The 27,696-nt window shown below is 45.0% G+C and overlaps 1 protein-coding gene across 2 annotated transcripts; it reads right to left on the bottom strand.

Moving 5' to 3' along the window:
* Positions 1–26,825, bottom strand: per1b (period circadian clock 1b). Of its 2 annotated transcripts, none has more exons than XM_056300711.1 (20): positions 26,563–26,825; positions 18,057–19,024; positions 15,439–15,692; positions 14,837–14,958; positions 14,438–14,639; positions 13,898–14,092; positions 13,205–13,283; positions 12,656–12,762; positions 12,023–12,176; positions 10,886–11,156; positions 9,775–9,883; positions 9,253–9,415; positions 6,876–6,979; positions 6,243–6,389; positions 5,578–5,973; positions 4,535–5,328; positions 3,974–4,160; positions 3,576–3,789; positions 2,682–2,832; positions 1–1,826 (listed from the first exon to the last, which is right to left on the bottom strand). In XM_056300711.1, exons 2-20 carry the CDS (start codon positions 18,476–18,478, stop codon positions 1,497–1,499), a joined length of 4,401 nt encoding a protein of 1,466 aa, XP_056156686.1. In that variant the 5' UTR covers positions 18,479–19,024; positions 26,563–26,825; the 3' UTR covers positions 1–1,496. The 2 variants fall into 2 exon arrangements, with proteins under 2 accessions (XP_056156686.1, XP_056156687.1); XM_056300712.1 differs by lacking the exon at positions 26,563–26,825 and adding an exon at positions 17,113–17,313 and having other exon boundaries at positions 18,057–18,164.
* Between the last annotated feature and the right edge of the window lie 871 nt (positions 26,826–27,696).

The raw sequence follows: 27,696 nt of genomic DNA, 5'->3' as shown, positions 1-27,696 counted from the left end.
TTACATTTCAAGTCATTTTATTGTTTTTTTTTTTTGTACAAAGAATTTCACAAAAATACTTAGAAACTGTCGCAGACACCACTGACGCCATGAAGCATGGGACATCACATGACCAGAACAGCGCCAAAGATGGGGGAGAGCCAGAGAGAGAGGGAGGGACGGACAGCATGAATAAAAGTAAAGATTGTTTTTTGTTTTTAATCAGGTCCATCTCTTTCTAGCCCGCTAACCGACTCCACCATCGTCCACCAGCAGGAAAACGGATCCCATTTCAACGAAGGCTTTCCAGATCCGTCTTGGGTGCTGGCGGTTTGACAGACACCATGAGTCTTTTCTCATCAGAGGCATCGTAGCGGCCGTGGGACGTGTCCCCCGGGAGACTAAACGCCCAGGCGAAGAGAGACCTCGACTGTCCTGGTCCAGCCCTGGCTCGCTGGCCCATCGTTTCCAACTCGTCCATCGGCCGAGTCCAACCACCTGAACAGTGGCGTCCACATGAAACGTCTCTTTTAAGCAGGAGTTTTTTTTTTAATTGTTTAAAATTCAGAGATTAAAATTTCCAATTTCATCCCCGGACTTTTACCACTCACTGATCACAGTGTCATGGAAACTCATGGCCGTTTCCGCTCTCCGTATTTACAATGGAAGAAGGTATAAAAATATACACAATGCTTAGAAAATAAAGCCAACCTTGTTCTCAATGTACAATTTTGTTTGCAGGATAAAGGCTATGACTTCCTTTAACATGCCCAATGTTTTACATGAAAAAAATAGAAATAAAAAATAACTTTCTACACCCTTTTTTCAAGGGGGGGAAAAAAGGATCCGGGTGGGAGCAACGCACTAACCCCGGACAACATTGGAAACATTCAACGTGAATAGAAAGGTACAGAGAAGTACAGGAGAGAAACCGTCCATGTGCCTATTGAATGGATCGCTCCCATCCAGGAAACCGGGCTGAGCGGGAGACACCGGCATCGCAAGGAGGTCACTGTGGTGAGACACATCGGCTGTAAAAATTATAAAGTGGCCCTTTTGACAAAAAAAACAAAAACATCCCACGTCGCTCAACACCTGCCAGCTTCACCTTTAGTGTTCTCTCATTATATTACATCTCTTTAAATAAATACACAAATTTCTACCAGAGTAGCCCCGAAAAACGAAAGTACTATTTCCACTCTTAAAAACCGAGTGGGCGTGTCTAGTGCTTTCCGAAGGCATCTCTGTCGTAAAAGGTGCATGGCGTGATGACGTCGAAGGGAGACGGCAATCTCTGGCCAAAAAAAAAAAAATACAAAACAGCCGCACGTGCCGGTCATCCTCCACCAGTTGAAAACGCACAAAACTTGACTTGTACGGCCCATTTGAACGACTCAAACATGCCGTGGCGATGTAGTGGGCGTACAAAGAGCAGGAATGTGCATCTTTCTCTTATTCTGGGTGTCGGTGAGGAAAGGTCACAATAAATACTGGTGTTGTTGATCTTTGGCCACCTCTCAATGTGTCATTTTGGACTCGCCTGGCACCCTCTGGTCCTCAGCTCTTGAGGTCACTTCCCGCACCTCTGCCGTCATCTCTTGATCATTGCTTTGCGTTTTGGTTCCCTCCTTTTCATCCGCTACTACTTCTTCTTCTACTGCTTCTTCTTCCTCTCTTCCATCTTGCGCCTGTGCCTCATCCATGGCAGTTTCTGACGGATCTTTCTTGGGCTTGTCGGCGCCCTCCTCTGGGGTCCCCAGCACACTGCACAGCTCCATTTCGTGGATCTCCACGTCAAAGGGGGCAGTGGGAGGTGCGGAGGGGGGGGACTTGCAACCAGTACAAACCTGGAGGCCAGAGAAAGACAGATGGTTAGCGCCACCGTTTTACTATGATGACCAAATTTATTTGACACCATCGCCATTTGTGTAGCTCCCACATTTACAATGGCGTACAAATTAGCCTGACAACAACTGCTCTCGAACACCATGGGGTTAAACGTTTAACACTCCGATTACCAGTATGGCCCAGGGGGTCGTTTGCATATTTCTAATGTTAATAATTCAGTTTGAATAAAAACTGTGATGTTCCTAGTCTGACTATTCCTAAATAAATCTTATTCATATTTTCATAAAGTTGTAAAGCAAACCACATTTCTGTGAATTTATACATGACAGTTACGCAGATCGCCATGACCAAATAGTCCACATACATTTTTTGAGTTGGTGCCTTAACTTTTGCTGTTTCCATGGCTACCATTGGTTCTCTTTTCTTCTTCTTTTAATGTCCAAAATAACGTGCGAGCACTAATTTGAACTTGACCGAATGAGACTTAGAAGAGAACTGAAAAAAGGGGAAGGCTAAATTTAAACCAGGCTCTGGCATTGTCCCACTAACTTTCACAAGGTTAACCGTTTAAATGACCGGTTTCCCCTCTCCTATCTCACCTCGGTCTGCTGCACTAATGTTTCACTGATTGCGAGAAATAGCTCAGCCTCTTTTTCAAAACAGTTGGCTAAATTGACCGTGCGTGCCAAATTTCTCATTTTAGGCATTACGCAGGCTTGTGTTGTGTGGTTTGTTTGCACCACTAACTTTTGCTTTCAAGTTAATTCCACTAAATAAACATTTATCAGTATTTACTGTTTATATCATCATCAATTTCTCTCCATCTTTACTGGTGAAGAAGGCAGGCTACTTACAGAGATGTTGATGGCGCGGGGCAGGCGTCCGGTGCGGATCCAGGGGTGGACCTGGCTTAGCTCCCTCTTCTGCTCCTCTGTGAAGCGCGGCTGGTGTTTCTGCATTGTCCTCAGGGCCTCTCGGTCCTCCCGCAGCACAGCCTCCATGTCTCTGTCATGGACACAAGAGGATGACGGGTCACTCACTACATGCCTACATGTGAGGTATTTACATATACGCTTAGAAAGCAAATGGTAGATAAATGCAAGGTGATCGGTAGGGGTACAGTAAAAACCACTCACAGTGACCAACCACTTATACTGAAAAAGGTCACCGGATGGACTCATTCCTGGGTTAACGCTGTTTAAATAATCTGGTTATTGTGATTTGCATAAAGTGATCATTTTGGGTCTTTCATACATGGGAAAATAAAACAAAAAAAATCTAATCCAAGGTTATCCTGTAAAATCTAATGTTTAACTGTTTAATTCTTTTTTCACATATTCCCATACTGAACAACATTGCCTCCGCCCCAAATTTCTACCTCCAAAATAACCAGATAGCCTTACTTTCATTTTTAGGTCTGGACCTACTGTTAGTAGAAATGTACTTTAGGCAACACTAAGCAATGTTACTGTAACCGACAGAGCCCCCCCCCCCCAAAAAAAACAAAACAAAAAACAACTTCACATAAAAGTGATCAACTGCTTATAATGATCATGACGGCCTGGGCAGATGTGATCACCATAAGCGGTTTCTACTGTGGGTCAATATGGATTTCATGATTGGCAGGTACATACTAATATGATATGATATTATACGTCATGCAGCTGCGATGTCTCTATGAACTTGGTAAGCCAGCTGTGGACAGCTGAACACTCTGCTGAGCAGTAACACTGGTCCCTATGTCTTACCTGACAGGCAGCTGATATGTCATCATGACTTTGTCATCGGTGTTGGCCATCAGCAACCAGATGGGGTCTTGCAGCACACACTTGATGAACTGCTCCTCACCACCGCTGCCCCCAGCACTAGTACTGCCCCCTGCAGACTGTTTGCGAGAGTGGTCATTCTCTGATGAATCGATGCTTCCAAAGTACTTGCTGGTGTGGCTGCTCTGGCTGCTCCCTGAAAGGGCAAGAGGTCAAAGGTCAGACTTAAATGTGGTTTGCACAGGGAAACTGTGAGAGATGCAAAGCTGTCATTTTCTTTGTCTGTTCTACATTCAGATGGAGGTTTTAGTTTTGTTTTTTCTTAATTCTTCCAAAAGGCTTCACTTGATTCAACAGAGAAAGTTGGTTTGTCTACTTACTGGTGCCGCTGGTGCCAGAGGAACTGCAGCCGTTTGACCCGGAGCCAGAGCCCGAGGAGCCCGTCCCTGAGGAACCTGAGCCGGAAGCGGCTGATCCAGTGCCGGAGCGGGAGTCTTCCTGGAGCAGAAGATCCAGCAGATCACTAGAGGTGGACATAGCATCCTGGTTGGACTCATTTGCTTCACCCTGAGCAAGAAAAAAATACAGTGTGATTATTAAAAAAGTGCATAAATTTGTGCATTTAAAATCATCTATAAAAACATTTGGCAAAAGTACACCGGTCAATTGGATCCCAGACAAGGTGTAGAACTTATTTTAGCACTACTGCATGTGCAGTTTGGCATCTTATCCATCAATTATCCGCCTTAATATGCTTATCCATATTTTCTTCTTTTTTTTTCATTTTGCACAGAACTTAATGTTTTAATAATTGTCCTCTGAATTAAAGCTATCATCATCGATAATCGTTAATTTTATTTTACAATTTCATATCAAGCATAACAGACAAATGACAGCAGTGACAGATTAACGAGTGTAAGGTAAACAGTCTTGGTACTCACGTTCTCAGCCTCCTTGGAGGTGTCAGTAGAGCTCCTCTGGTTGGACGAACTCTGTCCGCCGACCGAGCCTCCCTGTGCAGAAGGTGTGGCTTGCTGCGAGGCAGCGAGGGCGGTAGCGACCTCCAGTCGGTTGCTTGGCGACTCCTCCAGCTGCAGCAAGTTGAGAGGGGAGGAGCATCGTGACTGGAAAAGGGGTGACTCGGTGCCCTCACGGTCAGCTGGGGTCTGACTGCAGGACTGGGGGGTGCTGCAGCGGGATGGGGCGCGAGTGCCCGGAATAGGCATGGCGTTGGACCCGAAGGGGGGCACAGGAAAGGGTGCAGCTGGGGTGGTACCGGGAGGGTAGGGAAAGTTTGGGTTGTAGAAGTGTCCGGGAGTGGCGCCTGGCTGAGCCATGGGAGGCCCTCCCATTTGTGGGAACACGTAGTTGGGCAGGACAAGGGCCATCATGGGAGGTACCATTGGGGCTGGGGGGTAGCGTGAGGGGTCTGGCACAGGTATCGGCTGAGAAAGAGGAGGGTAAATTGGGTATATTGGAAGCACACCAGGGGTGAAGGGGACTGAGGGCATGCTGGTCTGAGAGGCTACAGACGCAGGCCAGGAAGAGGTAGTGGCTGGGGGCCCCATGGGCATGCCAAGGGGCAGGGGGGCCGTGCTGGTTGTGGGGCCCCCATTGACACCCAGGGAGCTGTGCTGGTCAGGTGTCTCTTGATGTTTGAGTCTCTTGCCCCCACGGCCGCGCCTGTGATCTGTACTGCCCCCTGCAGCTGGATAGTCACGAGAACACCGCACTCCTGCGAGAGAGAGAGAGAGAGAAGTCAGAGAGAGGCTTTGAATCAGTGAGTAATTTAGGATTTGGGTTTTTGGTTCTTAAGCAGTGATAGCTTTATAAACTATATGATAAAAAGATCAATCCACCATTCCATGTCAACATAAAAAAGTATATTTTAGGACATATTTACACCAAACTTTTTACCTCAGCTATAAAGATGACATTAACTAACAGACTGATAGGGCAGCGAGTGAAAACTGGGTGTTCTTACCTCTGGAAAGAGGGTTGGTAGCTGTGGTGTGGCAGCGGACAGTCGAGGAGGCTGTAGGGTCGAACACGCTCAGCTTGCTGAGATCCTTGAAGCGGTCAAGGAAGGCCTGCTCCTCCTGCTGGGTGTGAGCAGACAGCACCTCCTTGGTCAGGCCTAGACGGCCGGCGCTTCCTGCTGCTCCACTTCTCCGTCCGTCCCGCTCCGGCTGGGTGGCGGTCGATGGCGGGAGAGGAGGAGGAGGGGGAGGCGGGGTGATGGATGTGCTGGCGGAGGCGGTCTGTGTGGTGGTGGGGGGAGGAGCCAGAGTGGCGGTGGGAGGGGTTGGAATGATGGTAGGAGGGGTCAGGGTAGTGGCAGGCAGGGTGGGTGTGGGTGGAGCTTCTTCCATGACGATGTCTGTGATGGACAGATGGGGAAAAAAGAAAGATGTCATGCAAAATATAAGTGTCAGAATGTTGCAAAGCACACAAGTGAGGAAACCAGAAAGAAAAACATAGGTTTAGAAGAAATTCTTCCATCTCACAAGCAGCAATAAACAAAGGCAGGAAAACAGGAAGTGACAGTATTTTGTTAAAAGCACTCTTGGGGCCATAAATGCTTAATGGACATGCCCCCCTACTGCACATTGTCGGTGTGATGCGGGTTTCCATGGTAACAATGCCCACCTGACTCAGGGGGCTTTTTGTCTCCCACGTGGACGATGGTGCTGCTGAAGCTGCACTGGGAGGTGACTGACGCAACACTCTCTGCCTTGCTGGCCATGGCCAGAGGCGGAAGAGGCGATGGCTCCCCCACCAGGCTTACTGATGCGCCTGCAAAGAAAAACCAAGAAGATTAAAAAAAAGAAATTTTTAGCTTGCCCTGAATTCACCTACTTTGTTCATTCATATTTTGGAAGCGGCAGATTGTGATACTTCAGTCTAGATTTTTTTTTTTAAATGAGCATAAAATATAAAGTTTTTAAATTTCTGGACTTATTTGAATTTACTTTCTAAAATTTCCCTCATATCATGTAATGTTGTTGAGATTTTTATAATGTGTTCCACTTCTGACAACTTTTGATATTGAAGTCTGAATGTCGCCCATGAAGTTTTATTGACAGAACAAAAGACAAACTTGTCACATTTGGATTTGTCGAGTCATAAGTCTGAAAATAGCAAATGTCTTTGTCATTGGCCTTAGTCTCTGTCAATACCTTTAACCCAAACCGTGATTCATTCGGTCGATTTCAAGGGACAGCGCTCGCAAATCAAATAGATTTTTAGGCAATCGAGGTTAAAAACAGAAGAAAAAAATACCTTTGGTTTTTCCACTGGCCTCCTGCTGTTTGTCGTCATCGGAGGTGGACGAGGAGCCGCACTTCCTCTTGACCGTATTAGGAACGTTACAGCTCTCCAAATACCTGGACGGGATCAGAATAACAGGACCATCTCATCAACCGATCCCAAAGAGTTTATTTCTATGCTGGGTGATACCCAAAATATCATGATCACAATAATCAAAGGGAATTTTACACTGTATTGATATACATCATATCTGTTCATTTATCAAAACATCTGAACAGATATCAACAACATCATGTTTAAGAATCCAATGCAGGTTCATCAACATTAAACTGTTTGGTAATATAAAATATAACATCAAACCAAAACCAGTTTTCAAATAATACTCCCTCAAACATTTCAGATCTCATTTTGTGAGAAATTCTAGGTCATAGAACCTTGTTATCATCGATTTAGAGAGCAAAATTGTGCATTGCGACGTGACAATATCTGAATTTCATCACACACACACTGTGATGAAATTCAGTTGAGACAAAGACAATAAAACTGCCCTGTTTTACCAAATATAAACACTTAAATCTAGGCTTAAACACATATGTTTCAGTTTGGACCCCTGGGCAGTGGGTCAGGACAAGCTGATCTCACCACTCTTTGAGCCACTGAAGAAGGCAGCAAGCCAAAATGCTTGGTTGCCCATTTTCTGGTAGTTCTCTTGCAATGTATAAGTTTTGAAACAGACATTACATTATTGAGAGCGTAGTCTGTACTTCCTTGTATTCCTTGTAGTATCTTGTACTCAGATTTGTGACAATCCAATCTGATGACTACATGCCTCTACTTGGCAGCACAGCAACATCACAACGCTGGGGGCCCTGACTGAGACAAACTCCAAATCTGTCATCCCACTGACCTATTGCTTACTTACACTTGGCCAAACAAGCGCCTGCCTAATCCAACCCACCGAGACCAGGGGGTCATTATGTAATGTGTACTACATGAGCATAGTGGTCTGTGTTTGGCGTGTCCTTATCACTCCTGTCCTCCCAGTTCCATCTCCTGGCAGGAAATGTGCCAGACGTACCCTCAAGTTTGTAAACTAGCCAGGCTGCCAGACCACCCTCGGTGTTATCGGAACTGCCGGTCTGCATGGGCTAGCAGTTAGCTTAGCCTGCCCCGCTCTCTCAGCCGATCCAGCGCCAGCTCTCCCAGCCATCAAATGAAGACCAAACTTAAAACGCAGATGTGGACAAAGACACTGCATGGACGGTACTGGCTGAGGCCGCCGCATACATGAATTCGCACCGCCATCTTCCCAAACTGGTACTGGGTGAGGCCGCTGCAAAAGCGAATTCACGCAGCCATCTTCCCACACCGGAAGCGGAAACAGAGTTGGCGCTGCTTTAGTCAGATTTCCACGACTTTTCCAGAACTTTTGGAAAATTATAATTTTTCTGTATTTTCAGATTTACTAACTTTTCCATGTTCTTCTTGACTGTATGAACCCTGTTCCTGGTAATACTGACTTTGTTATAAACCATTTGCGCTACAGAGTGACAATATTATCTGAGCTGATCTAGCTGGGTGACCCTTATAAGACATGGGATAAAACATTCATTGTACCTTAAAAGTTTTTATTGGATTGTATAAAATAAGAACTGATGCGTCTTATGTAACAATGTGTACTTTTATGCTGTCTTTGTCTGTCACGTTAAAGTACTCCTGTTTATTGCTGCCCTCTTGGCAAGGTCTTTCTTGTAAGAGATTTTAATCTCAACGGAGCCTTTTACCTGGTTAGATGAAGGTTCAAGTAAATGGAAACTAATTTTAGGAGTGAAGAGACTTACAATGGAAATATCTACTAGCATGAAATACAACTCTTACCCCATCCCCTCTTAGTGCTCTGAAAAGCATCCATTAGTCAAGATTATTGTAGCATGCGGTCACGGGCACCGTGTGCCATTCAAGACTCAGCCCTGGAGCCTGGCCTGAATAATCATGAACCATTTTTAAGGTCAGAATTGGATAACTTCGTCCCCAACACAGCCTTCAGCATCACCAAACAGATGTGCAGTTGAAAAATTTGACTGCAGGACAGAATTACTGTTAGGGACCAGCGGCTTAATGATAAAGTATTTGGCCTAACGGTGTGAAATGGGTATGGGTTTGGCGTACGGTTCAGATTAGATGAGTGTCTGAGCCTATTTTGGAGACGTGGGGATGGGGGGGCACGGTCGTTCTTTCTGGGATGCTGGGAACTTCAGTTGAACCTTTTGGTCTAAGACACTATGAGCCTAACGAACCCAAACATCTGTGATGGTATCCGCAAACATGGCAACCCACACACACACACGCACATGCACGCGCGCGCACACACACACACACACACACACACCTTATAATGCTGTCCAGGCAGTTTATCTGCTGGTAGGAGTAGCCAGTGGGGGGCTCCTTCCTTACAAGCGGGGTGGGGACCAGGGGTTTGGGGGGTCTAGTCACATCTGCTATCAGACCTCTTATTGGGTCACTGTTGATGGCTCTGAGGCTGCTCACTGCACCTGGAATGGAGGGAGGGGGAAGAGGAGGAGTGAGAGAGAAAAAAGGAACCAAATCAGCTGACCAGTCTTAATCATCCAGAGCCTTGAGGGGAATTATATACTTCAATAAACTGGAGCCTAAAGAACGCAGCCAGTCTTGGATGTTTTTATGCTTATTTTATGTTGCAAACAAGAAACGAGATTGTTTGTCATGGTCGGCTAATTTCCTTATGTGTATGAGCAGTCATTGTTACACACAGTCGCTCTAAATTCAGTTTCTGATATCATTTAAACAGTCTTTAAAAGGGCTGCCATTGTTTGAATGTAGAATCCACTTGGAAGTATAACTGAGACAGTAGACGGCGATCATTTCCTCGTACCTGGGTTGGCGTGTTTTCTGGGTGGTGGTCGGTTGCGGGACTCAATGAAAACCTGCTGTCCATTAGTCTTGACCATGTGGACATCCTTACAAATCTGCTGGAATGTCATCTGCAATGACACATTCCCACTCATTACACCGACCACAGGCAGCGGACAGACTAGGTCTGTCAACCATAGGTTTATAAGTTGTTGGTCTGGCAAATTGTGACAACTTGTGAAGTATGCTTTCACATGAAACGTTGCATTGAAGTCATCTAGTCATTAGAAAACAATGAAATGCATTGTCAACCTAGTAGAAAAGCAAATAAGATCTGCTCTTTAAAAAAAAAAACTCACCCCAAATATAGCAATTGTCCAATGACAATCTGTCATACTACTTTCCTGTGCGTTTAATTTTTTTAATTTATTTTTTTTAATTTACTTTTTTTTATTTTATTTTAAATTCTAAATTAACATTTTCATTAAATTAAAAACTATTTTCACAAATTTTTTTGGGGGGTTATCGTCTGATTTTCTAACTAAAAGAAAGAAAAGGAGAAAAAAAAATCCCTTCCAAATAAATCCATGGCCTATAGGATAATGAGCTTTGTGTTCCTTGATTTGCTTGGAGTTTGGACAATTCAATCACTGAACCAATGAACTATGTAGAATTATATTAGACATCTATTTAAAAAAACAACAACATCCAACTAAAGCTATTGGGTTTCCTTGACAGGAATTTAGTTGGAGTATACATGATTCAATGCCATCTGTGAAAAATTATTGTTCAGACCAAACAAAAGATCCTTTATGAGCAACTTCTACAGGGCAAATTTATCAAATCTCATTTGGTAATATTGCTTTTTATTGTCTTCTACTGTGCTCAGGGTTTTCTTGTTCCACAATGTAAATCAAATATCTGGCTCTTCAAAAAGAATAGGGAAAAAAAAATCATTTGTCTAGCATTAGTAATTCAACACATTTTCAAAACAACACAGAAATATGAAGGTTTGCCAGGGAACTCTACACTCCCCATCTAACTCAACCCCCAAAAACACTGCATGTGTTCTAATCACACTAAGGCAAACCGAGTCGAGTTAGATCATGCCACCCTGGGTTTCCCCAACTCACGGGCTTATGCAGGGTGATTGCCGCGTTGGCGTCCTCCAAGGCGGGGCTGTTGTCGCTGGAGGAGGCGGAGGCGCTGGGGTGCTGCTGGTGCGAGCGCCGGGAGCCCCGCGAGCTGCTGGAGCCCAGCGAGCTGTAGCCCTGTGAGCTGCTGCTGTGCACCGGCTGCACCAGGAGTCGGTGGATCTGCTCACTCAGCTGAACGATGTCCGGCGTGGTGGACCGGCTCTCGCAAGCCCGTGGCATGGTGAACACATCCTCATTCAGAGGGCTTCTGAAGATGGGAGGGGGATATACAGGGGAGGGTAAGTTACTGAAGGGTTTTAGACTGCAAGTCCAACTGATATACAACTATAGGGCCTGGAGCTACTGTGGACATCTGGTTCTCTAATAAATAAGCTCCAGCATGGAGAAGAATTTGTTTTTTTGACCGCAGTTGTTATGTTTTTACTCCAAAATTTGCCTGGAAATACTTCAACACTGTTTTATGGTCAAGTACACAGTGGCTGTATCTTTCCAACTTTCAGAAAATGTGTCCTTCTCCTTCCAGCTCTTTTTGCATGCTGTATGTATGTTTTTGTGTGTGTGTGTGTGTGTGTATGTGTGGTGTGTTGCCGAAAAGAGCCAGTTTGTTCACTTGACAATAGCCGATGGTGAAATGTTTTTTCCACACTTTGCGTTTTTGCAATTTTCAATTTCGTGTGTCTTTTGAAAAAAATAAAAATAAAATGTTGGTCAGGAGCCTTGAGGCAAGCTCCAGACTAAATACACGCCCCGTACGGCATGGTCCACAGTGAAGAGGAACATAAAGATTTGATAATGGCCGACAGCAGAAGTAAATACGGCCAAGGAGGCTGAGTAAATATTTAAACGAAAAAAAAAAAAAAACCGATGCATCAACCTTCATCCGCAAGATGCACCTAAATTATCGATGGAAAGCTGACTTGGAGACGGCATGTTGATTTGCTAAGCAAAATGTGTTTGTGTGTGAATGCAACTGAGACAGATGGAGGAAAAAGAGTTGTCAAATTCACATCAAACTAACTTAAACATGCAACTCTGCTTTTTTTGAAACAACATTTCAATTTCAGTGCTCCAATAGGGGCCCTACCCCCAGCGGGGGGCAGTGAGCAAGCTTACGTTCGGACTTTGTGGCGCCCTACGATGAATGCCACTTTCCGGCTCCAGGGGTTGACGAAGGAGGACCAGCTGGTGTCAATTGTCAGGTATTCCCCGTTGCGCGCACACATCCTCAGAGGCGAGTGGTCAAACGGCTGGCCTGCAAACTGAAGGACTGCAGGGAGACAAGAAGACAGAAGGTCCCATTAAAAAGATGGTAGGAGTGCATTTCATCTAGCACCAGGACCAGGAGATGTCATGACGAGGGGACTCCAGCAGTGGCTATTTCTATATCATTTACTGAGTTTCTCCACCTTTGCCATCAGGGGTATATCAAAAAAAGTTCATGAGGGATTGTTTTTTTTTTTTTAAGTCTTTGGACAACAGAGACATGGACTGTGCAAAAGCTTATGGGAACTGATGTTTTGGAAAGTTGTCCTAGCATTTAAGTGGAATGGCAGAGTGATTCGGAGTTGAAATAACAAAACGACGAGGACAACAAAGGCAACAAGGCAGAACAGGAAGGATAACAGAGAATGAAACAATAATGAAAAGGATGTGACAAAAACATAACAGAAATTAATTTTTACCATAACATATTAATCATCCATTACATAAAGACTGAAATGGACGATGAGAGAAAGATAAACTCACTCTTCTTATGGATGGCCACCATTATGGGTCTGTCTTCTGGGTGGATGTAGAGCAGCACAGGGGTTCCTACCAGGTCCTGGGGCAGGTAGCCCAACAACGGCACCGCCCTACAAAAAAAAAATGAAATAAAATAAATCATCTGCATATCATTGTGCATTAACACAGTGACAGGTGTTTGGCCATAACCTATTTTAATTAAAACTAGTACCACTGGGAAATTTTAAAAAAAAAAACACTAAACTAAAAGATGGGGGATGTGTGTCAGACGTTACCAAGCCTGAGGTGACAAGATGGGTATTACTCAAGATGGGTATTATACCACGAGGCACCTCCTCTGTGCTAATAAAACCTGAGACTGTACTAATTAAAAACAATAAACTTTGCATTGTGCATTTGATTTTAAACCAGTTAAGAGGAGGTTTGTTCTTTGCCTCTTTATGAGACAATCTTCACAATCATCTGCTCTGGTTTGAGATTTCTTCAGTTTCATAACGCAAGAAGCGGTTAGCAACAGAACCGGCAACATTTGGTTGGAGGATGGGCACTCACCTCTCGTCAACCTCTTGGAAGAGACAGCTGGGAGTGTGGCTGGTGGTGAAGATCCTCTTGTCTGGAGGAATGCGAGGAGCTGATGGACACATAGGAGGAAGGAGTTGTCGATATGGGAAAAGTGGCACTTTGGTTTGCTAGTCACCAACAGCACAGATGGGATGGCTGCACAAAGCAGCTACACATTTAATATGTGTTATGGCCATGTGTTATTTGACCACGTGGAACCCGAGATATTATCCAATATGGAAAAAAAAATAGTATCTTCACATAGAAACTCTGGGAAGAGCAGCTGACCGCCTTCTGCATCTCTTTATCATCTCTACGCTTCCACACACAAATCCTGAGACTTTCAAACTCCAATCCAATACTGTGGCTAGAGGTTAGAATGGCTTATAGATTAACCTATTGATTATAGATTAAAATTGATCCTTTGCATGGACTTCTAAAATTTCCATTTTTAATGTATGCCATGCTTTTGTGTGAACTAAATCCAGATAGTGTAACCAAAAAAGATGCAATGAGGCCGTACTGTAATATGCATCCCGCTAGTTACTAAATCTCCCAGTGGGTGATATTAGGAGATATACATCAGTGAGGTAGTTCAAACAACAATGGCCGACACTCGTCACAGTAAATAGCACAGTAACGCTGTTGGAACATCGTCAGTGCATGCCAAGCTAGGTGTAGTACCTTCATATCCAGAGTGGACTTTCTCCGCTATGAGCAGGCAGCAGGGCTGTGGCTCCGCGTCATCCGAGTCTCTGATGGTGAGCTGGTAGGGTGTGAGGCGAAAGGGGTAGTAGCGCATCTCACCGCCCTGCGCCCGGTCAGCGCTGATCCGGCAGAACATGGATTTCTCCTGGGTGCAGTCTAATGAAGGGGAGACTGGGTGGGGGGCAAGTACAGTCAAGCTGATTAGTAAAGCCAATAGTATAACTATAGAGTTTCATGGAACTTCCTTGATTGGAATAAAAAAGAAAAAAATATATAATGGGTGCATTATATAACAACATGCAAAATATATCAGCTAAGCTATAATCCCACCATAGATGAAAATCAATTTGGGGTGAAAACCAAAAACTAACCTAACCCCAAAACAACACAATCTGGATTTAAACTACACCATTAGAGTAACACAGCATTATACCACCTGTTGCGGCAATGATTCATTCTCCTCAAAGCATAATTAAAAACATGAGACATTTCCCAGGGTTTTTTAATTGGGCTCACCAGAGCCATTGCAGGTGGCCCAGGGAGGGAGGCGACAGGGCGCCGTGCTGCTGTAAAAGGTGCTGACGTCTTGGGGAGCCAGGAGCTCAGAGAAGATGGTTCCCTGGAGACGCTCGGGCTTACAGCGCAGCAGAGACGAGCCCTGGGGGGATATGTACACCACCTTCCCTGACAAGAATGACACTGCCATGGAAAAAGTGTCCTGGATAGAGAAAAGAGGAGAGCTGGTTTAGTCATGGTGATGGCCATGTTTACACCTTCCTTGTACTTAGCCAATTACCCTATTTTTTGAGCCGCCCTGGTTGCTGCTCCGCCCCCTCTGCCAATCAACCAACTCTCTGCTATTAGCCCGTAGTGTTTGAGTAAGTGCGTTATGGGTATCATTTGTTTATAACTTACAGTGTTTTTGAGGGTGTATTCAGATGTAATGTTGTCCAGCTCCTCGATGGTGAAGGTGGACAGGTCCAGGCTGCAGCCGTGACACTCCTCCACACTCCACTGGTGGTAGTACTCCTGGTTGGCTGGAAGCATATACACATTATAGTCAGTGTGTGAGAAAAAAGGATTTCAAATTTATCAAGTCTTGATTTACACTGGACACATCTTCTGAAAAGGTTCATATGTGCAATGACTCATGTTTTTGTTGAATAGTTTTTACTTGGTGACTAAGCAAAGTGGAGTGCATCTTTATATATAGCAGGACACTTGCCTGTCATTCAAAGAAGCCTTACCAAGATGCAGTGTGCAGTAGGACAATTATATAAAATCTGCCTGTCATTATCAAATCCTACATATAAAGAGAGATCTGCTTTTTGTCTTTCCCCTTAACAATATATCCCTGCAACTCTTCCAGATGATTTACTTTACTGTGTAGTCTCTTTCTTTGTGCTGCCACTTGTTGCTCTTGGCCAGGTCTGTCTTGTTGAAGACATTTCGATCTCAGTGGCAACAGCCTTGCTGAATAATTTAAAATAAAAGGTAACCACAGGGATAATACCCACCTCTGACTTGTTTGACACAGTTAAGGGCGTATTTCAGGGCATCTAAGGTGCTGGAGTGGCCCTTGCCCTTGCGCTCGGCTGGCAGACGGATCTTGAGCTCCCTCAGGGCCTTCATCAGCTCCTTTTGGGTCTTGACCCGTGCCGACTGGTCGCTGCTGCACCCAGAGGTGGACGGGTGGTCCTGCTCTGTGCTCGTCGACAGCAGGCTGTAGGCTAGTGAGCTGCTGGGGGGGGAGAGACTCTGGGAGTTGGAGCTGAATAGAGAGGGGACAGTTTGAATGAGATCAGAAGGTCTTTTTTTTCCCCCTCCACATGCATTGGGGATAAGACAGTAACAGAGCAAGACCTAAACATTTTGCCCATATTCTTAAAACTCGGGAGTAAAATCATTGTGCCATACAAAATCTACACCATGGTAATCTGAGTTTATTCAAGAAAACAGTGTGGCTGTGACTGCTGTGGAGACACTACTGTGCCGTTACCGTCAGCGGTGCGCCTGGTGAAAGTAAATTAAAACGACATGTTGAATATCTAAAACCGGGAGTCCAGGTAGCATAGTGGTCTATTCCGTCCCCTAACAACACGGGGATCTCCGGTTCGAATCCCCGTGTTACTGCCTGCTTGGTCGGGTGTCCCTGCAGACACAATCGGCCGTGTCTACAGGTGGGAAGCCGGATGTGGGTTTGTAGCATGACCCTCCCACGCCCTACATCCCCCTGGCTAAACTCCTCACTGTCAGGTGAAAAGAAGCAGCTGGCGACTCCACATGTATCGGAGGAGGCATGTGGCAGTCTGCAGCATCTTCGTCTATGAAAAGAGAAGGATGCCTGCCATCTCTGACTACAAAACCGCGGGATATTCCTCCTCTAACAAATCGCCCTTTCTCATTCACTCCAACCGCAGTGTTTGTCATGAGCCCAAATCAGTTAGATGGAGACTTGACCTTTGACATGACCCATAACAGGCATTAGAAAATGCAGTGCCAAATTGTTGCCTCATTTATTGATTCATTCATTTAGCAAGTAACACGTTTCCAAGGACACTAACACAAACTGACAAAACATGACTTTCAGAGATATTTTGCTTATCAATGAAACTTATTCAACGTAGACGATCTTAAATTGGAAACAACTGCTGGCAGGCGGTATTTTAGCACAGCAGTATGTTTTTATGACTCACTCATGCAATCATCATCCAAAGGGGGCATTGTGGTAGAAACAGTGCAAGCGTTACAAGTAAGGCGCTAATCTCAATTTGTGAAAAGGGGAAATGCCTACGGCCACTCTATTACCCGCTATCACATCGTGACATCACCCTGTCATGAAGTTTTATGAATAAGGACCTTTTTTTTTTTAAATTGAAATACATTTCTATTTTCTATCATCATATATTAATATGGATGGATGGATGGATGTATTGCATTAAGTCACCGTGTTCCCTCAATCTGTAAATAAATAATGGAATAATTTTCCCCAATCACCCACTTGCCGAAAGAAGGTATTCTCTGTTGATCATTTCGTTTTCATATCTATTCCACAGTGCCACAAGTACAGTCCAGAGACTTTTTTTTTCTGACCGTCTATCCAAAAGATGCTAGACCAGTCAAAAAAAAAAAAAAAAAAAAAATTTGTTTCAGTACATTTCATTGAATGTAAAAATGCCGAGACGGCTCACCATGTTATTTCAGGATGTCAGTGAGATGTACTCAGAGGTGCAGTATGCCCAAAATGTCATCCACTCCGCATATTATGCAATCTTCTTTCACTGCAAATGGAACGGCTGACATGGCTGTTGTCTATTCTCTGAGCGGCTGAAGAAGTGCCATTTACATGTGGTCATGTGTAATAAGCCTGTGCAAGACAGGACGAATCTAACCTACAACAGCAGAACACCCTGGTTCATGTATGTAACAACAAACCTTTATGCAAGGAATAGTAATAATATGTATAATATTATTAGAAAGAATAATAAGAACTACGTATTATGTAACAGAAATCAAGCACAGCAAAGGAAAATAACCACTTCTGCTATAGGACTGCAGCAGTAAACTGTACTTAAGGAGAGAGATAACTGCAGGCAGTAGCGGGGCTTCTGCAATACTGAGCATGTGACAAACCACCATCCCCTTACATGCATGACTAGAAATGTTTGATATTCTGACATTGACCGGACCATGGTGGATTTCTTGTAACACTGTGACTACAACATGCCATGTTTAAAATTCGATATTTGTTTTTCCTTAAAATCTGCCTTACTTTCTACACAAGTGGAACGTTTCAACAAGTGGAAAGGTGATTCGTCACAGGATGAGACTACTTTCATACCCTATGATTTTTCTTCAGGAACATAATTATCGCAGTTAAACTGACTGGCAAGTGCGTTGTAACAGAAACAGAAGGCTATTTAAAATCTAACAGCAGCGTTGGTATGATGACAAAACATTGGAAACTATTTCCAAAGGAAACACTGTCCGATTTAGTTGATGTTCGAGCGGTTGCTCCGATGACCAGCTTGTGAAGTGGCTAAATATGTTGTAGCTGACAGTGTAGTGTGCATTATACCCCCAGTGTTACATCACAAACTGAGAACAACCCATTTTCATCCTGTTGCTCTCCTACCTCTTGTTGCTCTCTGTGGTTTCCATCATCATGCCAGAGTCCTTCCCATTGGAGGAGCTGTGGGAGCTGCGTGTGGACTGGCGCCCGCGGGACCCGTTCCCGCCCTCGCTCTCTCTCTCTCCGGAGTCGTTCCCGCTGGAGAGGCCATCGGTGTCGTCGGAATTGGGTCCCCGTGGCTCTCCAGATGAGCCAACGGATCCAGACCCGCCGCTGGGAGACGCACTCCCTGCGCCGCCTCCAACAACCACTCCTCCGCCTCCTCGTTTGCCATTGCAGACGCTGCCGCTGGGCCGGCTACTGTTGCTGCCGGGGGAGTCCAAACAATCTGACCCCACTTCCCGGTCCTCCTCTTTCTCGCCAGCCCTCACTGCCCGCCCCCGAGTGTTGCTGCTGGGGGCAGATTTAGAGTTGTCATAACTCATACTAGAGTAGGACGCCACTGGTGCAGCTGGATTGAGACGTCAGCTGAGACGAATTAAAATCAAAAACAAACGTTTCTTCCAATTTTAAGTGGGACTACTATGCACATACAAGTGAATCATAGTGGTCGTTGAGAGTTTAAAGAGGAACTAAGGAGAGAAAGCCATGGTTTCTTCGACAAGAGAAAAAAACGTCAAAAATCTGAATTTTCAGTTCCTGGGTCCTACCCTCCTGAGGTTTGTCAGAGAGGTGTTGCTTTTCAAAATTAGCCACACAAAAAAAAAAAGGAACTGTGCAGACCAGATTGGCCTTTCAGAAGAAAATAAGTTGAATTATCTTTGGAGAAACAAAACAGCCAAGGTATTGCAGAGTGTCCAGACAGGGACTGAATTTCTGCTTCGGAAATGTGCTTGGCATAAAAACTCCAACAGATGGACTGAGAGATTGTCAAGCTGAGAGAAATGGCTCCAGCAGAAGAAGAAAAACAGTCTTCACTTGCTTTGCCTTCTTATCTCTTCGAAAAGGTGTCTCTGTGTGCTAAATGCCACCTGAGAGGGAAAAGAGAGAGAGAGAGAGAGAGAGAGAGAGAGAGAGAGAGAGAGAGAGAGAGAGAGAAAACAGAAATTTAAAAAAATAAATTCATAATGTTCATCTTCACATCTTCACTCACCATGGTGATAGTCTTGCAGAGGGGAACCCTCTGGACCTCCAAGGCATTCAGTGAATATCCAAGAAAAAATATTCAAATAATTTTTGTACTCTTAATCAATATTTTTTTAATTATTTTTAGTCGCTGAAATAATAGTAACAATTTCTAGGTCATCGTTATAAACTTGGACCAATATGTCTTAGCTAACACCAGGTTAATATAATGGAACGGGAAATGGACGAATCACAATTTTTCTTCCAATGGTATCCGGGTAAATCAGTGTGCCAGGACCTTCGGTCGCTGTAACCAAATGACGAGACTAACCCTGCATTTTGCAACAAACATTCAGCCAAACCATCCCGCACTCAACGTAGGACGTCTCCCATGGAAGACGCAAGTGTGTGTGGAAGTCCGTGTTTGTGTGCGCTTACATTTGTGAGTGTATGTGCATGTGTTTGTTTCGTACCAAACAATTATCTCATACAACCCAGAAATCTGGCCAAAGCTGGTTCCTTCATCGTGAGAGCAATGACAAAACAGACCCAATCCCTTGCTGCTATTTGCATATGGCAAGTGCGTATGCATGCATCTGAATATAGGACAGGTGAAAATGTACAGACACCAAAACAACATGGGACTTGTGTCGACCGTCACAGCTAAGTCCCTCTGCACCCAGAGACGTCAGTCAAAACAAACAGTACGCCAGGAGGAGGGAACAAAGCTCTCCATCACAGTGGTTATACATTGGAGGCTATTTCTAAGTTGCATCTCAAGGTATATATCTGGTCATCACCTACGCAGTTGGAGATCTGTTCTATTTATATTAGGGTGACAGAGTCAACTCTCCACCATCACCACCACCATAATCCTTTAAGCCCTACAGGGAGGAGCAATCAGAAGAAGACACAACCCCAGTGCTCCACCTCCAGGCCTTCATTTGATTCATTTACCCCACCACTGCCACCCGACTTTATCCCCCCTCCCCCCTTCGGTATGTGTTACTAGGTCTGACGTACTTTTTGTCCAGTACAGGTTTAGCTATGGCGTTTGCATGGTCACGACTGAGATATTGCAGGTTTCTAAGACAGCAACGCATCAAGCCGGCTGAAGTGGTTCAGAGCAGCTGCCAAATAGGGCTGAGCAACAGGTTAATGTTTGTCGACACCAGGTGACGAAAATGAGCAAATAACAACAGCCAGGACAACCTGTCCGCGAGACCTGAACAACCTACCGTTTCATTATCAACGTCACAATATACACATGTCCAGTAGTCACACATTGCATGCAATGCAAGTCAAACTGAGCTCATTAGTCATATAGAACACAAAAACTAGCAAAGACAACCTTTTCTGATTTGGTCATTTAAAAAGTTTGCATTTAAAAAAAAAAGTTAAACTATCCAATTTATGTTAATTCCCCTAAGTGATATGGCAGCTTTAAACTTAATGTAATACTTTAAACTGAAGGACAGTGGTATAAAGCCTACTGTAATTTCCTGAATCCTTCCTAGACATTACCCCTCTTTCACCCATTCAGAGGAGCCCCCTTCTGTAAGGACAAGCGAAGTGCATAATAAATATTGTGTTGTGTCTGGATTGAGGAAGTGATAAACTGAATACAATGGCATCACGTTAACTCAGCTTAACAGCCTAATCACTGCTCGCCATAAATTATCCCCGAATGTAGCTGTTGAATCTAAAAGCTGCGAAGATCTAGTGCAATAATGTAACTCGCATTTTCATCAACAAAAATATTGCAGTGTCAATTTTTTTCTGAGATTGTTCAGCCCCACTTGCTTGCTGATGGTCAAAAGACCCCAACAGAAGCGGGCGATGCTGACAATAACTGCAAACACATGTTTCTGCCACGCTGTTTGCAAGATAGGCTGGCACCGGGAGAAGGCAGAATGGCAGACTTTACTTATGACCAGGAACAGAAAGGCAAAACCTGCAAAACAAAACAAAAACACCCACGGCAATAGATTACTTGCACAGTGAAAATAATAATAAAAAAAATCAAATTAGAAACATCTGAAACATCAGCACTGTAAAAGAAAAGGGTTTAATTCTGCCTTAGAGTGGATTCTTCTTCAAGAATAAACTCCCCTCAAAGAGTCAATATTATGTACCCAAGTTAACAAAATGCTACTGGGACTTGATAAGAAGCGGTAGTACATACACGTACGACATATTGCCACACTGCACCGTGTTTTTCGTAAAGCACTTTTGGAAAGAGACACACTTTCCAAAGGAAAGAGACACTTTCCACAAGAAGCAGCTCGTTAGGTAACCTGCTCCTGCAGCAGCAGTACAGTCTGGACGAAGCAGCAAAATCGCCTACCGCGATGCACGGACCGCTTCGGACTTGCGGAGTGGCTCTGTACATCGACATATGTAGACTACCTGCGTGGAAAAGGGGGCTTCATATGCGCTCTGCCACCACTAAAAACAGCGTCAAAGAGACTCGACTTGCACCGTCCAGTCTTCTTACTGGAAATCGCCAACTCAGTGAACGGGACGGGGCCCGGCCTCCGGAGGGCCACTCCCCTTGTCTTCTGTGTACACGGAGGCACGTGTACACGGCGGTGATTTCCGCAAGCCTCGCTCGCCGCTGATTGGACGGCTCCCCGGGCCAATGAACAGAGGGGCGCCGCTGCGATTGGCCAGCGCCGAGTCCGTGCACACCCCCCCCCCTCCGCCGCCGCCGCCGCACCAACCCACACGCGGGTCTCGGATCCGTTTCAAGGTTGTGCGTGAAACTTAGAACAGAGCGGGGTGGGGAGAGAGAGTGCGGATCCTCGTCCCCAGGTCCTAGAGTCTGTTGGAAGGCCCCCCCCCCCTTGCTCTATTTCCATCAAGTCATACCAGAGCGTGTTCTGCGAATAGTATCACCAAGACGACGACACACTTCCGTGAGGCTTGCTACGGGGGCAGTCCTTCAATAAACACAGAACTGTAGCGGGCATGTGCAAATCCCCAACTCCCCCCCTCCCCTTTCGCTTTACTTGCCCACTGAAAAAAAACCATTGCTGCTCGCTGGCGTCTTAACTGCCGAAACAAATTAGCTTACGTTTGAGCAAGAACGCTGAGGCTTTTTCAAAAGGGCCATTATGACCCATGATTCAGTGTTCCCAGACGCTCCTTTTGAAGTGCTCTCGCTAGACGAGGGAACATTACTTGGTGTTCCCGGCGAAAAGACATATTTGGGCTTTGCAGCTGAAGGACATAATTTTCTATCAGGGAGATACAACTGGTACACAGGGCTGCGCTGGTAATATCCCAGTGTTTCTCAACCCAGTCCTCAAGGAACCCCTATCCTGCAGATTTTCATTGTAACCCTGCACAGGTAGCCCTGCTTGTACTTACTCGACCAATCATCTCGCAAGCATTTAATTATGCAAGGTGTGCAACGTCTGACAAATGTCATTGCTGATTGGTTGAATAACTACAAACAGGTACCTATTCAGGGTTGCAAACAAAATATGCAGGATAGGGGGTCCTTGAGGACTGAGTTGAGAAACACTGAGACATCTCATGCTATTAATCTGAGAGGTTTTCGTGGGTGAAAATGCATCAGCAGTGCCAAAAAGCAGAGCCAATTTGAAAAGACGAGGACAATGGTTTGACCGCTTAAAAGACGAGCAAGTTTAAGTCACCCAACATAATGGTGCCACAGTAGGATTTACTGTACAGCACCAAATACAGATTTTAAAGACTTATTGTAATTACTAGTTCAGGTCAGATTCTAAGATTTGGGTGTCAACAGGAAAGCATGTGACAGATGAGGTAGGATTTGCTGTCCAAAAGTAGGGACTTGAAATGCTAAATATATTTAACAATAAGCAACACCGAAGTGATTACAGAATTTCAAATCCAAGTGCAATGGCATTTCCAAGCACTAAACCTTGATGAATGAATTAAACACTGACGGAAAATTGTGAATGACTTGCGACGTCACCGAAGTTGAGCAATGACTTTCTGCAGGAATGTGAAGCTGTGCACATCTTTCTTGCGCTATCCTCCGTCACAAGTTCCCCTCTAGACATCAATAACAAACAATGCAATGTGTTTAAGTCAATAAAAGTCCATTTGCACACACAGAGTCTCTGCTCACACTATCTGACCTCTTTCCACAGCGTCAGACTAAACTCCACCTGTTGCTTTTGGCCCTATGATTTATGAGTTGCGACTGATTTACCAGGCTGTCAAAAATATTTCAAAAACTGACTAGTGCCCCTAAAACTGTAAACTCTAGACTAAATGTGGGGGTTAATAATTTTAAACCCACATTTAGTCTGATCACAATGACAGAAATGACGCTGGTCACCTCCCTGACATCATTAAGAACCGCCAACAAGCAATTACCCCCCCCTCCTCCACCCTCTTCACCTCCTCTGGTTTTGATTTTCGGGATTTCCCCTTCGGGGCAACACAGCCATGCTTCGGCCAAATTTCGGTTTTGAGATTCAATATGGGAAGTGCTTTCATTTTGGGTTTGTAAAGTTGCAAACGCTGGAGCACCATGGCAACACACTATAGTGCCGTTCTGGCAGGGTCAATGCCGAGCGATGCAGGCTCAGTCACGACACAGAACACCCTCTCATTTGAGGGTGTCTCTCCAAGGGAGTGTTTTCTCTGCCAATAGGCCGTTTTATTGTCACACCACAGAGGCATAACCACTCTGCTGCACATGTTCATTCGGTTCTGACATGAAACGGACCTGTTCTTTACATGAACAACTTCCCACCTCTGCAGCTCTTTTGCCTCTCATTTCACCTCCTGCAATACATGTCATTTTATCAATATTCAAAATGATTGCTAACTGAAAAGTGTCTTAGCTTTTGGTGGAAACTGCCTTTGGCGTTCGGCGTGTACACCGAGTCCTTTGGAGAGGGCCATTATTACCTTCAAGTCATTCTACTCAGAGACTGATTTGATGGGCACACTGAAAGAAGGAACACTGCTTGGTGTTTTAATGATTTCGCTGCGACAAAAGCAAGACAGACTGCGGCTGTGCACATATGGACGTTCACTAGGTCCTAACAAGCCAGTATTAGCTCCTGCCACTCACAGGGGCTGGGACTGCACATGTTCCTCCACACCTCCCTAGTCTGGCCTATTGTTAATGGGTTGGTGCCATTTAACTTGCTGCTTGCAGCTTTTTCTGTGGTCAAGCAGCACCTATTGCAATGGAGATGATGCATGCAAGACTAGGGACAGAAGGTCCTAAGTGCCAGCAAAGCTCTTCAGAGACACTTTGCCCATATTCTCACAAACTGAATCAATCCATAAATGAACTAAACTTTCTTTATATTGCATTGTTTCCTACATCAAAAATGTAATGGACTTTACATGACAGAAATTTAAATGTCAGTGGGAAAAATGCATGCATGAACAAAGAATAACAGAGAGACTGTGCTTGTAGAAAGGGATTAGGAGCCCTTTGCACATGTGTGCAAATGTGCTAACAGGCAGTGCTGGGGCAGGATATGGACCCAAAGTAAGTAAAGGGGTGGGAGCGGGTGAGATTTGACCCTGATCAGGGTAAGGAATGAGGAGTGATTGGTTGAACCCCGGTTAGGGTGAAAGGTGACTGACTCTCTGAATGTGTGTGTATGTGTGTACATGCAATACTGTGCTCCATGGTAGCCATAACAGAGGATGCACAAGACTGGTTGACCACTAAAAACAATTGATTTGACTGGTCAGCTAAACATGCAAAAGATCCACATTAAGTATGAAAGGTTGCTTGCAACTATTTCATACCAGTGAGGTCTATATATCAGTCTGTTTGGTAGCGCTGTATACAGAGGGATGACAGTATCTCAGAGCCACAGAACAGCCCTGTATAGCACACATGGTTAATGCTAACTGCACCTATGCCAGCCATGCTAAACACACTTGCAGCCATCACCCATCAAAGGAGAAGGGACATACAAGCCTTCTCTGCAAAGAAACCTACAAAAACAATGAAGCCTTTAATAGGTAGTCCACACTTAGAACAATTCCCATCAAATTTATGAACTTCCTCTATCCAAAAAAACCTTGTACATGTAGAGTAAAATAAACTGAGGGTGCTCAACTTAGGCTTTAATGGCACCACTTTTGTGGAACCTGACAATTCCTTACCAAAAGCAGCTAGAAACCAATAAGTTTACAGCCTGGGGGGGGGTACAGCAACCTCTAGTGGCTCAAATATGGAAGCCAATTTTAGCAATTTATATCTTCCACACACATACATGTGTATAAATATACACACATACACTAAGATACACATATATGTGAGCTATATATGGATACATACACATACATACATATATACATACATTACATGGTGTCATTTAAGTAATGCATTCTCACACATTGTTAGATACTGCAGGGGTATCTCAGTAAAAATCAAACTCAGAAAAACGAAGCCAGAAACACAGAAACAGCGTCAATAAGTGGGGGTCAAACTGGTTTAAGTGTCGCCCCGCAAATTCCAATGGTGGGTGGGTGAAGCCGCCAAGGTCTGAGAAAATGCAATGATTAAAGGGACTTGCCACTGTTACACTGCCGCTACTGTTGCGTTGCGTCTACGCAATGCAAAATGACCAGCAGAGAACAAAATGAAAGCATGCCACGGGGTGGGGTGGACGGGACACGTTAAGATTAAAAAACGCAGATGCGTGTTTTGAGATACGATTTGGATCTCACGTGGTGCCATATTTGATCATTTGGCCCAATGAAACACACACACACACCGAATTCTTAATACAGGCGGTATTGCTGAGCATTACACACACGTATGTATATGTATGTATGTATGTATGTATGTATGCAAGCGCGCGCACATACGCGCGCACACGCGCTCGCTCGCACGCACGCACACACGCTCGCTCGCACGCACACACGTACACACACGTACGCAAACACACACACATACACACACACCTATGACCTATCCTAGCAATGCATTTTGAAACGTTCATTTGCATGTCACACGACGGCAACATATCTTCTAATTTGAACGTTGGAAAAACCCAAACCCCCACTTTCATCCAGATTGCCACAGACATAGAATACTACGCTACGGCCGTCGTCAACGATCCGTAAGCATTCCAATCGGTGGATGCTTATTTATTTTAACTTCACGGAAGTGTCGAGAGAACGACGTGTTCCCACAACATCGACAATGACAACAGATCGGCAGCGGCTTCGAGTCTGAACACTCTCGACGCGACTTACTTACAGACAACATAAAGGGGAAAGACCACACGCGTATTTCAGCTGGGTCGCACCGTGGTAAACGTTTAATTTAAGGACACCTGGCGTTAACAAAGATGACATGTGGCCAATACCATCGAAAAACAGATTTTCAATCGGGTCAAACAGTGATAAGAGACGGACAACCACTCCCCAAACACCAGCACCGACCGAACAACGTTTGCAAGCTTACCTTAGGAATGTGTAAAGACGTCTTCACAATCACTGACGACCCCCAAAATGTGGGTGAATCTGCAAGTCTCGTAGAAAGTAAACGGAGCAAGGTAACGTCGACTTCTCGCTGTCGTGTGTCCTGCGGATCTGTTCTATTGTAGGACGGACATTTCTCATCCCCACAGAGTACAGTTTACACGCAGGGATACACGTGTCTGTGTACCATTTTGGAGAAGAATTAGAGATCGAGAGCGCTCATTGGCTGTCGGCGAACACTGGTCCCGCTCGGAAACGCCCCGGAGTTCTCTGAGTGGCCAGAGGGCGGGGCCGTCGCACGGGGCTCCGCGGTCACGTTGCGTGCGGCTGCACGGCGCTCCGGCAGACGGGAACATAAGTGGGCGTGTTCACATGGCAGATGTACCCTGTGGCCCGTAATACTTATAGTAGCCGCGCACCGACATTTAAAACGAGCGCAAAAGAGCGAAAAAAACGTGCAATCTCTGTCAGCGGTAGTTTTCCGAAAAGAAAATGCCCCGCTTTGGCAACAGTTTATGATCACGGAGGACCTCGGAATGCGCAGATGTGCGCATCGACGAGCTGTACGTTGCGCTCAACACGTGTGTTTACAGCTGCAGCGGGGAGCTGCATGCACATTTCAACGTGCCCTCTGCAGCAAAAACAGGATGACGTCGAATGTTCTCCTTGCCCACTTAGAGAACACGAGGCAGGCGGGGTGGCTGGGAGGGGTGGTAAACAGACCTCAGAACTGGGGCAGTTTTAAGCACCATGAAGGCTTTTCTGAAAAGGAGAACAGGAACATGTTGTAAACAGGTGAGCAATGGATTGCAACCCCTGATCCGGTGCATTTGGGTCCAGTGCGTTGGTAAAATTGGTCCACTAATGGGCGATGACAAGTCCCTGACCAAATCATGGCTGCAGGATGCATTCTTGTGGGGTGTTCCTCATTTTAAATGTGCTCTGTAATATTGGATATGTCTTTGGATTACAAATACAGTATTCACCGTGAGATAGCTTTGTATCTAATAAGACAGGGAGGGACATAGATTCAGTTGAGGTTGGAGTTGCTCTCTGCAAGTAAATCTGATAGACATTACATTCTAGAAATGTAACGTCAATGCAGAGGGGCTTAGTA

This window comes from Lampris incognitus, chromosome 20 (assembly GCF_029633865.1).
Source record: "Lampris incognitus isolate fLamInc1 chromosome 20, fLamInc1.hap2, whole genome shotgun sequence".
Lineage (NCBI taxonomy): Eukaryota > Metazoa > Chordata > Actinopteri > Lampriformes > Lampridae > Lampris > Lampris incognitus.
Note: the sequence above shows the minus strand (reverse complement) of the source record. Positions and strands in the feature narration are given on the sequence as shown.

Bases quoted from the DNA above. Each gene is read 5' to 3' on its own strand.
- per1b (XM_056300711.1), bottom strand. From the start codon at position 18,478: ATGAGTTATGACAACTCTAAATCTGCCCCCAGCAGCAACACTCGGGGG. The intron at 11,157-12,022 runs GTAAGCTTGCTC...TCCCATCTTCAG, and splicing joins GGGCGCCACAAAGTCCGAAC to AAGCCCTCTGAATGAGGATG. The intron at 6,980-9,252 runs GTGTGTGTGTGT...GATCCCGTCCAG, and splicing joins TGCCTGGACAGCATTATAAG to GTATTTGGAGAGCTGTAACG.